At 39.9% G+C, this 14,355-nt stretch overlaps 1 protein-coding gene across 1 annotated transcript in view; it reads right to left on the minus strand.

The window, feature by feature from the left end:
- The window catches only part of LOC143099944 (anoctamin-9), a 23,667-nt gene extending 9,613 nt beyond the window's left edge, over positions 1-14,054 (minus strand). The window contains exons 1-8 of the mRNA XM_076262855.1: positions 13,884-14,054; positions 3,861-3,932; positions 2,770-2,892; positions 2,501-2,640; positions 1,826-1,878; positions 1,556-1,614; positions 703-782; positions 49-183 (exon numbers count right to left, since the gene is read on the minus strand). Coding sequence (XP_076118970.1) covers positions 49-183; positions 703-782; positions 1,556-1,614; positions 1,826-1,878; positions 2,501-2,640; positions 2,770-2,892; positions 3,861-3,932; positions 13,884-13,913 — 692 coding nt within the window. The 5' untranslated portion in view covers positions 13,914-14,054. The remainder of the gene's footprint in view (positions 1-48; positions 184-702; positions 783-1,555; positions 1,615-1,825; positions 1,879-2,500; positions 2,641-2,769; positions 2,893-3,860; positions 3,933-13,883) is intronic.
- Positions 14,055-14,355: the final 301 nt, after the last annotated feature.

Consider the following 14,355-nt stretch of genomic DNA (forward strand, 5'->3'; position numbering starts at 1 on the left):
TGTGCATTGTGTGTGAGTGTGTGTGTGTATGTGTATACGCATACGTACATCAAGGGGCTGGTATTGTAGAAGGCCAGCCCATATAGGAAAACAATAACCCCAAGGACAGCAGCAGGAATCAGGAGAAAGGTGTACCAACCCAGCCACAGGTAATACAGAGCCACTTTCTCACCAAAGTAGTTCCTGTTTCATAACAATAAAACAATATAAAATAACAATATAATACAAAACTGTACCTTTTGCCTTGCTTAGATCATCACAAACATAGCACAGACACGCAAACAAATTACAAATATACAAAACTGAATATTTACACACATGAAGAGGGGCCACATACAACCCCATACATACAAAGTGTCTCAGTACACATTTGCATGTAATGACACAAGCAATGAAATAAGGCCAATGTGTTTTATGGGGTAGGACTATTCAGCAGGGAACCAGGGGTGGTCATGGATGTATGAAAGCACTGTTGTTTGTTCAAAATGGGGGGGGGGGGGTGCTTCAATGATGATGTGCACAAGTGATAAGATGATATGGAGTTTGAACAAACCGTTTTGAGAATTACCATTCTGTTCTCAGAAATGTGCCAAAGCAACTGATCTCCACAAAAAACATACATATATTTGTCACACTTGTGTGTGTGTGTGTGTGTGTGTCTGTGTGTGTGTATGTGTACATGGATTAGTTTGTGCATCTAACCTGACATTGGTAATTGGTTGCCCTTGGAAACAAGCAGTCCACCGTGCCCAACTCTTTCTCAGTTCTTTCTGTTCTTTTTTCTGCAAAGCCCAAAGTGTGAATGGTGAGTGAGTGGCATATGCATATATGTGTGTGTGTGTGTGTGTGTGTGTGTGTGTGTGTGTGTGTGTGTCAGGGCTGCACAATTAAGACATTTTTAATAAAAATTGCAATTTCAAATAATGCAAATAGCTAATCGCAAAGGCTGCAATTAATTGTGCTGTTTGCAACTTTGCCCCAATGGTTAATCTTGTCACATCTATGATTTTTTATATTCATGTCGTTCTCAATGTTTGAGAGACTGTGAAGCTCACCTAAAAGGAGTGCTGTGTGTGTGTGTGTGTGTGTGTGTGTGTGTGTGTGTGTGTGTGTGTGTGTGTGTGTGTGTGTGTGTGTGTGTGCGCGCATGTGTGTGTGGGTGAGAGACAGAAGATATGGTTGACAACATTCTTTAACTACCAGCATAAGTGACTGTGGACTGTGGATTGTTTGTGATTATAAAGATGACGTTTTGCTTTAGGAATCCATGCCAAGTTTCATCAGGAGGCATTAATGGCTCTCGGAGCTATTTTTAGCAGATGGGTGTGAAGGCACTGCACCCCTTGCTAGGTGAATTCCCAAGAAACCAGCAGAAGGACAATATGGAAATAGTTTTGTTTTTATTTAGTGTTGCTTTGATTGAGCATTGGCATGAAGAAAATGTGGTATCGTGCCCTTATAGCCTTAATCATTTTAATCACTATACCAAACTTCCCCAACTCATGCTAACTTTCTAAAAATATGCATGTGATGTCACCTGTTCATGTGTCCTCACCTCGTGTAAACAGAACTCAGCCTCAAATACATTCTTCTTCATCAGGTCTTGCAAGTATTCTGAGAGAGAAAAAAAAGGGGGCAGATATATATATATATATATAGAGAGAGAGATAGAGAGAGAAAGAGAGAAAGAGAGAGAGAAAGAAAGAGAGAGAGAGAGAGAGTGCGCATGCGCAAGTACAGTAGAAGGGAAGGGAGCTGTCACATTCCAGCTCTACTGGAGCATTCCTCTGTGCTGAGTATGTATTGTAAGTATACTACTTCTCACCCCCTGTGTCACTGATGCAGGTGTGGTGCAAGATGAAGTTCACTATCCTTATCCTTGAAAAGAAAGATGAGAACAAAAACTTAAGAATGGATGCAACAATAAGTGACCTTTTTAAGCATGCTTTTGAAGCATGAAGTATTTGTGTCACCACAAACCTCATGGTATATGGTCTTGTGAAGGACAGTTAAGCACTCCGCATATAGCTGCTGACATGAGTCTGCAGACACTGGGAGTAGCCTAATGTAGCCAGACTCAATTCTATTCAGGCTGCTGGGTTGTATTGAAAACAATTAAATCTAATATAGGCCAAATTGGACGTCAAAAGCGGAATGCATTGGTAGTTTTCAGCTAAATGCTGTAAAACATTTCTGACATGAGAAATTTTATTTTATGTCAGCACAGACTGAAGTCACGATAGGATTATGCAATTAATCAAATTAATCAATAAATGATAATATCATTAATAATAATGATCTCAATATTGACCAAATAATCATGATTAGGATTGTTGCCATAATCAAGCAGTAAGCCACAAAGTTAATTCTGAGAGTGATTCCTGTGCATAGCTAATTGCATTGCAAGTGTGTGTGATGCATTGCAAGTGTGTGTGCATCTGAGTGCACAAACATTGTGTGCAGTTGTGCATGTGTGTGTAGATGAGTGTGTATAAAATACCTTGTGGAAAGTGGTACACAGCCCTGCTGTTCATAACTCCAGTTACAGGCGTCAGACACCTTCAGCAGGTATCTGTACTGCTCAAAGATCTCCTTGGGTGCTTTAATCCCATAAAACACTTTCTCGTCATCTGGAATTTTCTAAAATGTGATCACAGATACAGTATGTGACACTTGTAATGTGGCATACATATTTTCCATCAAGTGATTACAAAGCTCTTTAACATATCCTTTAGCATAGTCCTTTAGTCCCAACACATGGCAACTCACCGATATCTTCAGCTTCTTTGATTTCAGGGCATTCACAAAAGCCACCTGTTTCTTGAACGTCTCACTGCTTGCGTCATGCACGTTGTTAGCCACCAACACATAATCATAGGTCAGAGGGGTGTGCTGAGGAGGACAAATAAGTCTCACTTTAATAAATAATAAACAACAACTCATCAGCAATGAAGACCTACAAGACACGTTTAATGTGGGGTGATGGGCTGTCAATTACGCTGAATGTTCAAAGAATCGGTGTTAGAACACTCACAACTCATAATCTCCCATCAGGTTTCACACATAGAGTCTCCTTTTGTGAAGAGCGGGAGAAAAAACACACTGCCGCCAAATAGACATTAAAGGGACACCAGGCAAGCCTGATGCTTTTTCTCTACGAAACTCCCCCTCGCTTGGTCTGAAGCTCTTTTCCTTTTCTTTGCGTCTTCCGTCAAGGGTTTTCGCTGCTTCTTCGCCGGCTCTGCCATTATACACACGTTTGGAACAATCTCTAGCATTTCGTTAGCCTGCCTCTGTGCTGTAAACTGATCCTGCTTCGGTCGGCGGGTAGGATACACCGAACTTGCAAGTGGGATATTCTTCCTACAGGCAGTAAGGGCGGGCGAGAGAGCCTTCATTCGCCCCGTAATGAGTCATTTAACCATATACCGACTTACGAAGATGATTAATTAACACGAAAACGTTGCCTGGTGTCCCTTTAATGTAATTAGACACTGCAGTATCCCATTTTTCAGGTGAGAAAACACAGCACATACTGTACAGTCGGTCTGAGTGGCAAAGTGGTGAGAGGCTTTGCCTGCTGCATATAGAGTTGGAGTCTCTTTGCTCTGTATGGAATTAATGGATCTCAGATGCCCATCATGACAAACAGACTTACAGTAAGATGGACGCACTCAGACTCAAAGTATAATCAAATAAAAGTTGACCACTGAGAGCCATAACAGCCGATGTGCACACGATCGCCCACAGGGGCTAAATGTGTATGTAAGCATAAGAGGTCTAAAAGAATATATAAGAATATGTAAGTGATAATTGGTGATGACTGTGGAGGTCTTCATAGGTGAATTGCCCCTTCTCACCACAGGAGGAAGATAACCCTGACTGCCCTTCTCGTTGACCACCCCGATCACCTCCAGGAGGTCAATACTCCCCTGCAGAAACACAAAGTGTTGGGTTATTACACCACAATGCATGTGTATACTATTACAGTAAACAGTCACATATATGGTGCACAGCTTCCTACAGCGACACAACACAAAGGCAAAGGGTAGCCACTGATAGCAATAATTTTACGGTTAAAATGAATAATAACTTAATTTCTAGACTAGTTTCTGTTAGCCATGTGGCCCCTCCTGGCATTAAACAAAAGACACCCTCCCCTCCCCCAATGAAATGCTAATGTACTGGTTCCAAGGGCTATCAGATCCACAAGACAAAGGATGTTACCTGGCTATACTGAATCCATGTGTCATGAAATGTAAATATATTCATGTTTGGTATCATTGTAATAGTCTCAGTACAAGGATTGTAATGATTTGATTGTGAGAATGTTTGGAACATTCTATAAGTGATATTTCTGATATATAAGATATCTCTCCTCATGTTCTTCAGATAGGTGTGAGTAGGTGTGTCTAATGCAAAGTGGAGAACCAACCATGTTGGCTTGTTTTGTCGCTAAATTTCTTCCTTTGTTTAACCCATACAAAAGTGATTAACTTGCATTGTAAGACTAAGAATTAGAAGGATGGAGAACTGAAGAGAAGATAGAGAGTTTGATCCAACAGGGGCCATGGCCTCTGTGCCATGGCCTAGGCTACATAGACCATTTTTTTTGTACCCTCTCTGCTTGTAACAGAATAAAACTGATTCCTGAGTTTTCCTGAAGTTTGCCAGTCTAAGATTAATATTAAGTAATTATTCACCACAATTACTTTCACCACATGAGCAGAAGAGCTATGATAACAAACTAATGGAGTTACAGTACGTGCAACGCGTAGGAGGCTGTTTGAGGCAGCAGCCAAAGCAGAGAGGGAGGGATATTGTGTCCAATCAGGTCCAGACCCCATGATCAGCTACTGATGCAGTCTCAGCATGTGAGCTTGTGATGTTGTGGTGTGGTGGTGATGAGCTGATTTGCTGCAGTGGTAAACGCTATGGCTACACTGTGGGTGTTTTTGGAAATAGAGAAATTCACATGGGAACATTGTATAGCAAATACACCTGTACTCCTAAGAAATAAATAAAATGTTTCTCTAGGCTACCCATGTATACAGTGATTGACTGTGACAACATTATATAAATACTTTTGAGGAACACATTAACACCTCTCAAATGATACAAAAACAAATTCCTTAAATTCAGAGGAGAGGCATGGTATTGTTTTTTTTATATTCCTATTGTGTGGTGACAGGGGTGAATAGAAGACCAGACATTGGTCTACACACAAGGCTCTACCTCTCTATGTTTACAGTCTGAGGAATTAGCCTCGCTGTTACTGTCAGACTGTGATGGTGAGTCAGTGATATTGATGACGACAATATAACAACAATACCCACACCTTCATGGGAACCCTTAGCACTTCACCTTAATACAGAAACTGATTCTTTGAAAGTATGTATGGAATGAGGCTTACACCAACCTGACCATGGCAAGCTCTTAAAAGAATGTTAATGATGAGATTTGGGTATTTTGCTGTATCTGTAGTGTGTGTGTGTGTGTGTGTGTGTGCGTGCGTGCGTGCGTGTGTGCGTGCGTGTGTGTGTGTGAACATGGGAAATGGGATATGGCACTACATCAGAGCCACTCTCACCCTGAGGACACTAATACTACACATACTACTAATAATACACTAATATTCTCTGTTCTCTGGTAGTTTCAGGGTGGACCAGAAACCAACTTGTAATAAGAGAAATGTTAGATCTATCCATCTTCACACAGAAACTATAAAAGCATGTTCAGTTCCAAAACCATGACTGAATTGTATGTAATGTAGCTATTTTTTATTTTTAAATATAATGAAATGTCCCTCCAGTAGTTTCAGACTATTGTCTGAACAGAAAAAGCAATCACAACTGTTTCAGTGTTTGGAGGTTGAGTTGAATTGGTTGTTCGATTACAATAGAATGGAACAATACTAGCACTCCCCATGTGCCCTTAATTAGTCCTGCAATATTAGCAACATGACCGCAAGCCAGAAATGCAAACGGGCAGGGACAAACGATCTAAGCATCACACTGCAAGTTTGCCAGTCTAAGATTAATATTAAGTAATTATTCACCACAATTACTTTCACCACGGTAAAGGGACATGAGCAGAAGAGCTATGATAACAAACTAATGGAGTTACAGTACGTGCAACGCGTAGGAGGCTGTTTGAGGCAGCAGCCAAAGCAGAGAGGGAGGGATATTGTGTCCAATCAGGTCCAGACCCCATGATCAGCTACTGATGCAGTCTCAGCATGTGAGCTTGTGATGTTGTGGTGTGGTGGTGATGAGCTGATTTGCTGCAGTGGTAAACGCTATGGCTACACTGTGGGTGTTTTTGGAAATAGAGAAATTCACATGGTAACATTGTATAGCAAATACACCTGTACTCCTAAGAAATAAATAAAATGTTTCTCTAGGCTACCCATATATACAGTGATTGACTGTGACAACATTATATAAATACTTTTGAGGAACACATTAACACCTCTCAAATGATACAAAAACAAATCCCTTCAATTCAGAGGAGAGGCATGGTATTGTTTTTTTTATATTCCTATTGTGTGGTGACAGGGGTGAATAGAAGACCAGACATTGGTCTACACACAAGGCTCTACCTCTCTATGTTTACAGTCTGAGGAATTAGCCTCGCTGTTACTGTCAGACTGTGATGGTGAGTCAGTGATATTGATGACGACAATATAACAACAATACCCACACCTTCATGGGAACCCTTAGCACTTCACCTTAATACAGAAACTGATTCTTTGAAAGTATGTATGGAATGAGGCTTACACCAACCTGACCATGGCAAGCTCTTAAAAGAATGTTAATGATGAGATTTGGGTATTTTGCTGTATCTGTAGTGTGTGTGTGTGTGTGTGCGTGCGTGCGTGCATGTGTGTGTGTGTGTGTGTCTGTATGTGTATGTGTGTGTGTGGTGTATCTGTGTGTGTGTGTGTGTGTGTGTGTGTGTGAGAGAGAGAGAGAGAGAGAGAGAGAGAGACAAAGAGAGAGAAAGAAATAGAAAGATAGAGATGACATGGGATATGGCACTACATCAGAGCCACTCTCACCCTGAGGACACTAATACTACACATACTACTAATAATACACTAATATTCTCTGTTCTCTGGTAGTTTCAGGGTGGACCAGAAACCAACTTGTAATAAGAGAAATGTTAGATCTATCCATCTTCACACAGAAACTATAAAAGCATGTTCAGTTCCAAAACCATGACTGAATTGTATGTAATGTAGCTATTTTTTATTTTTAAATATAATGAAATGTCCCTCCAGTAGTTTCAGACTATTGTCTGAACATAAAAAGCAATCAAAACTGTTTCAGTGTTTGGAGGTTGAGTTGAATTGGTTGTTCGATTACAATAGAATGGAACAATACTAGCACTCCCCATGTGCCCTTAATTAGTCCTGCAATATTAGCAACATGACCGCAAGCCAGAAATGCAAACGGGCAGGGACAAACGATCTAAGCATCACACTGCTCCTGGATGTAAGATTCAAGGTCCATTGAACGTTTTGCAATAGACAACTTCACAATTCTAATAGACTCTTGAGGGTACAATAAAACATTAAGATGTTTTTAAATGTGATTTGTGTTTTCTCAAACTTAATTGTTCAGTCCATGTCTCATAATTTTCATCAAATTGCTGTATTTTATCACATGGCAAAAAAAGATATCAGCATTGCATACTGGATTTTTTTGTGTGAAAGTACAGTAGTAATCCAGTCTTATTACAATGGCATTACTTCTCTAATTCAGCTGTGCAAGATAGCCTCAGTCACTGCCCAAAACACGCCATGGTAAAACCCATAATCAGATAAGAGGCAATGGGGGGGCGTAGCAAGCGTGGGGGATGTGGGTGTTATAACGTACACACTTTTCCTGGAACACGATTCTATCCCCCACACTTTTTGTCAGATTAAAACGAAAGTAAAATATGGAAATAAACGCTCACGTAAAGAGTTGGAACCGTATGTCTAATAAGGGTGGGCTCTGATAACGCACACACAGAGAGACACAAATAGGTCTGTTGATTTGATTGAACGGTCATCCAGCCAATCACATGAAGTTAGCGTCAGTGAACTAGAAAAGCATTTCCTGAAGGAAATACAGTGCATGAAAATGCAAAAAATATGATGGAAAATATGCAGAGTAAAAACAAACTATATTGGTTGCTAGGTAGATGAGGTTTAATATAGTTGGAATGACTGAACAGTTAAATAGGTGGATAGTTTATATGGTTAAATTATTTGCTTGGTAGATAAGGTTTAATATATTTCGAATGACTGAACAGTTAAATAGGTGGATAATTTAAATGGTTAAATTATTTAGGTAGATAGTTGACGATAACTGACAGTTGGAATGGCTCTAATGTTTGCTAGCAGTTATGCTAACTATGTTAACAAAGATAATAATGCTAACCAAGTTACTTAACTTAGCTAATGTTTTCATTTTTAGTAGTTATGCTAACTAGCATGCTAATATGTTAACTATGCTAACATGTGACTTAGCTAACCTAGCTAATAATTTTAGTAGCTATGCTAACTATGCTAACTAGAATGTTAGCAATGCTAACATGCTAACTATGCTAACATGTGACTTAGCTAACCTAGCTAATCATTTTAGTAGCTTTGCTAACTAGCATGCTAACAATGTTAACTATGCTAACCATTTGACTTAGCTAAGTTAGCTAATAATTTTTAATAGTTATGCTAACTGACATGTTAGCGCTAACTATGCTAACCATGTGACTTAGCTAACCTAGCTAATAATTTTAGTAGCTATGCTAACTATGCTAACTAGAATGTTAGCAATGCTAACATGCTAACTATGCTAACATGTGACTTAGCTAACCTAGCTAATCATTTTAGTAGCTTTGCTAACTAGCATGCTAACAATGTTAACTATGCTAACCATTTGACTTAGCTAAGTTAGCTAATCATTTTTAATAGTTATGCTAACTGGCATGTTAGCGCTAACTATGCTAACCATGTGACTTAGCTAACCTAGCTAATAATTTTTAGCAATTATGCTAACTATGCTAACTAGCATGCTAACAATGTTAACATGTTAACTATGCTAACCATGTGACTTAGCTAACTTAGCTAATCATTTTTAGCAGTTTTGCTAAAAATGCTAACAATGTTAGCAATGCTAACATGCTAACTATGCTAACTAGCTACAGTGGGTAGGAGTCATAGTTGATGACAATGGTCGTTACAATGGCTGAACAGTTAAAAAGTTCAGTAGTTTAAAGGGTTAAATTGTTTAACAGTGAAATATTGTAGTGAGGACTTTTACTTTGAAACAGTTTTTGGCAGAGGAAGCAGTTGAACAGGGTGTGTAGTCTTAATAGGGCCAGTTTGTATGCTTAAAGCCTGAGACTGGCAGTTGATCCAGGTGGCCGGAACCAGAGCCATATAAAGGTTAGTTAGCATAGTTAGCATAACTGCTAAAAATAATTAGCTAGGTTAGCTAAGTCACATGGCTCTGGCCGGAACACCTGCCATAGGATTCTAATTGCTTAACGGCTCTATTGTGATGTCATCAGCCCATGTTAAGTCTATGGAGAAATTTTCAGTAGTTTTTAATTAATAGTTTAAAAAGTATAAAAGTTACAAAGCTGAAAAATACATAGCCCACATGTCCTAAGTAAGACCAGTGGCGGATTTAGCAAATTGGGGGCCCAAGGCGAAGGTATGTATGCCCCCCCCCCCCCCATCCGATCTTTAATGAATAAAAATTTAGCCTACCTACTGAATGGTGGATAGGCAGGTAAAGCTAATCTACAGGAAAGTAAAGGTTGGAGAGGAGAAAAAACCCTTCCCCTTTAAACCCTGCATACACTTCTTTACTCCAAAATGAAGCAGAGAACACACAAAGTGTAGCACTACACAAACTAATAGTCACAACAGCCCAACAGAGAACTCGACTCCCCCCTACCACCACCTAAAAAACCCTGATGATGGCCCTTTAATTCCCCTTTACGCCTGTTTGTTTTTCTCCTACTCATATTATAGGCAACTTCTTGAAATATTTTTTTTAATACTTATATATTAATTGGTAGGCCTACACTTTAAATGTCTGTACTATCTTGTCATATACACCAGAACAAGCATCAGGTGGCTGCTGCATCTGCTTTGCACTGCATGACATCTGATTCACCATAGGGTAGCCTACACAATTGTAGGCAATGGCTATATTTTGGATATATTTAGGCTAGGCTTAAATGTCACTCGGACAGACCGACAGAATTGTTGTTGTTTTTTAGGCTACTCCAGCCGACAGTCTGTCCTGCATTGACAACATGTTACATAGCCTAAACAAATGTTATAGGCCTAGGTGTTTCTACTTTTTTACTTGTATGCTCGATTTTGAACTATCTACTTTGTGAATGAAGTTGTAGCTATACTTTCCTTTGTTCAATGTGCATGTTGAACGATGCTGGCAAGCATGTCTCTCCCTGTTTCCCTGTCATCATGTCATTGCTCTCGTCTTGTTTTTGCTGAACCTTCCAGTGCCCCCCTACTGGTAGGGGGCCCCAAGCAGCCGCCTACCTATGCCTCTATGTTAAGACCGCCTCTGAGTAAGACCTACGTAACATAGTTTGAATGAAGTTTCTACGTTAAATGGTTGAAGCAGCATTAACTGCGTTAGAAGAAGAAGAATAATCAGAAGAAGAAAAAGCCTTGGAATAACAGTACAGTGCATTTTCATGCACTCTAATAACCCGAGCCGCTCTGGGGGTCGTTTCAGGAAAAGTTAGCAACGACGTTGCTCAACCACCATGGTACGACGCAACTTGCGACCAAACAACGACACTGTTACACCTGTTTCCAGAAAGCATCGTACCTGTGTAGCAATTCGCTACCTCCGACGTTCGAACACCATAGTTCCAACAACGTTGTTGATGATGCAGCGATACATATCATTGGTGGAAACAGTGGCAACGTGTAATACCCCACCCCCTAGAAATGTTCTGTCATCGCCTATGTCGACATGTTTCTAATCTAAACCGAGTGATTAATGTTGGTATTGTCATTGCCATCAGCCAAAACCTAAACCTATTGCAAGCATATAAAACAGTTAACTTAAGCAGACCAATATGAGTCATTAGTTGTGTTAAATATCTGTGTTGGAAAAAATATATAGCCTGGACAAATATCTGGGTATCCCATAGGTTATCAACTGTCTCGTGGCTTAACGGCAGCGCGTTGGTGCACTGCGCGCTCGGCCTGAGTTCGCATCCTATTTCTTCTTTTCTTTTCATCTCTGAGTAAGAGTAGGCCTACGAGACACAACAATAGGATTTGACCATACATATTTATGTATATAGTTACTCTACATCGAGAGACCATAGGTACAAGACATCAGTCAAAAACAATTTAATCTATGTGTCACACAGTTCACCTGCAGGTGGCGAGAAGCAAGAGGACAATCTCACATCATAAGAAAATCGAACCTACAACGTTGGGATAATAAGTCTTCTGCTCTAGCCACTACACCATTTATCACTGCTGTTGTAAAAGTCTATGAAGATTATAATACTAAAGCTAAGGCAATACTCGAATTAACATAAATAGAAAGAATGAGCTAAGTAGGGGAGTCAGTGTCTTAATCAAAATTAAGCAACAGGATATATCAATCATTGAGTCACGAGATAAACATCCACTTCGCAATTTTTGTTTAGGCGGTTGTGATTTTTGGTTAGGCGCTCTGGACACCAACAGGAACTACCAAGGAACGACACAAGTGCGACTGCCTAGGGGCAGTAGTTCAAACGACCAAACTTTGCGTCCTTGTTTGCGATTGAGAGTTCGAACTACCCTTTCTAGAAACACCAAATCCAAGAACGATGGAGCGTACTACCAAGGTTGCGACGCAAGTTAGCAAACGACGCTTTCTAGAAACGACCCCCTGATCAAATTCAAAGTGTGCGTCTTTCAAGGCTGCTTGAGTCTGCATTATAAAGTCTGCAGTGATCAGATTTGAGGTAGAATTGAAATGATAATTGTTACCACATTATTAGTAAACCAAAATTCACTGTCTGTGTGACAGTTTTTGTCACAATGTAGAAATGCACGAGTCAAAGTGAAAGCGGGGGTGCGCGCACCAAGGCCCTTGGCTACTGTTCTCATTATTCTCTGTCTATGATCTGCAGCTTTTCTCCAACTATGGGCCTCCTCAACAATTAGCTTACTGGTCCACGTAGCCGCGAAATTAAGTTATGCCTGGTGCTTCACGTCTGATAATTTACAGCAAGATTGAATGGTATGGAACAGCGGACTGAAAGAAAGATAGGCTAAAAGTTTCCCCAATCAGAAATAGCCTTCTTATTAATTTGGTGTCATCAACTATATAGACATAGCCCAGCCAGGCCAGCACATATACGTCTCCAAGACGCTTGGAAAAGATCTGAACAGCTTACATCGCGTTCCATTTAGAACATCTTATTTGATCTTATTGAGCTTACAAACGTCGGCGGCATTTCACTGTCAATGTGTGTCGTTCTACATCTACTGGAGATCTTAATGTCTTAAATACGATCGCGTTCCATTTAGAACATCATTTTGATTTTACAAACAGCGGCGTCAAGACACATTTGAGTTCTAGGATTCGAGAACTAGAACTAGGATTTCCAGCATGTAGAACTCAAAGAACGCTTATGAGCGCTCATGCAATGTGTGCGTCCCTGCAGCAAGTGGAAGGTAACGTAGGCTACAACACTAGTTTAAACAACAACTTCCTGTAACTATTATTGAAAACAGCATAGAAACTGCTAATCATAATCTTTAAACTGACATTAATTAAGCTGGATATGCAACACAATTTATTTATATTCCCTTTGCATATGTTTGGGTAGACTTAAAACGTTTTTGAATTTGAGCTTACAGTTCTGTCATTATTCTGTGTCCTTTACATTTATACATAGGTATAATAGTCCAGTGATACCTCGAAATTAGGCTGTTGTCTGTTAGGCAATTTATTGTAGCCTGCTAACCATATGCACAAAACATAATTTCTGAAATGATTTCTTCATTTATAACATGAGATATGTCTCCATGTAGGGTAGTGTCAAATAGTGAAGTGATAGCAGGTAGATAATGTAGGCCTACATTTCACATGAGCCACACAAATGAGGGGCGCTGCTTGTTTTGTCCCTCCCAAACTGCATTAAAATGGTGTATTTATTTAGCAATCAGAATTTCAAAAAAGTTTCGGGGGAGAAACTCCCGGATACCTGCCAATATAGTCCGCACCCCTCTCAGAAAATACTTACAACGTCCCTGTAGGGAGTTATTTATAATTTGGTTGGATTGTTTTACTTCCCTATCCCACAACCCCCACTCTTTTAAAAAGCTTGATACGCCTCTGGGAGTTTCTCATTTTTCTGTTGCGTATCCTACATTGGTTTGCACTTCTTGTGCAAATCAGAAAGAAAAAAGTTATTATGGCCGATAGTGCCAATTAAATGTAATTCAATGTAGGCCTACTCAATATATTTGGTTGAATCAGGCTAATAGAGCATGCATATGACCTCTTCTTAGGGAAAAGCGGGTCGTGCGTTGCATTTTATAGCCTGGGCCTATAAGAAGGGAAAAACGAGCCCATAACTTGAGCTATACAGTAATTCCAATGTGAAGTGAAAACCAGATAAAGTCTCATTTAGCCAAAACGATGTGTATAACAAAAGACCGCTGTTGTTGCTGTTAGCGTAACATCTGATAGCTGACTTGGAAACTTCATGCGTTAACCAAATATTTGGATGTGTAGCCTAAAAACCTAGCTTTGGTCACCAGTTTATAGCCTACTCAAGAACAGATTTACGCTTAACCTAAACATAATTGGTGTGTGTCAAATAGCCATGTTACTTACGTGTCTCTTATGGCCCAGTCTGTGAGACATGGCAGATGTTCCTTTATTTCGAGGTTCCTAATAAGCGCCGCTTCGCTCTGTTCTCATCGGGCCCGTGATTTAATAGTGGACTATGTTTTGACATGAGCACAAGTAGCCTACCTGCGCTCACTCGCCACCACACACGATATGTTTCCGTACTTCCTCATCTAACATGTAGTCGAATTTCCTCTGACACAGGTTAAAGGAATGTCACTAATCTACAATGTCACACCTGTTCAGCGGCTCACACAGCAAAATCAGTATACCCAAATTAACACTATCAGAGTTGATTTCAACACTTTTGAAGTGTCTATATGGGTCCACACCACAAAGTGTTAATTTAACACTTTTTGGAGAGTTGGCACCTTTACACTGATTCAGTGTTACCTATTGACTCTCCGTAGAGTAAAACATTTAACACTGCTTAACACCAACCAGTGTAACATTTTCT

The sequence above is a fragment of the Alosa pseudoharengus genome, unplaced genomic scaffold, assembly GCF_046254945.1.
Source record: "Alosa pseudoharengus isolate Yale_2024_CS ecotype anadromous, Long Island Sound unplaced genomic scaffold, YU_APseudo_1.1 YU_APseudo_1.1_scf_10, whole genome shotgun sequence".
In the NCBI taxonomy this organism is placed as follows: Eukaryota; Metazoa; Chordata; class Actinopteri; order Clupeiformes; family Clupeidae; genus Alosa; species Alosa pseudoharengus.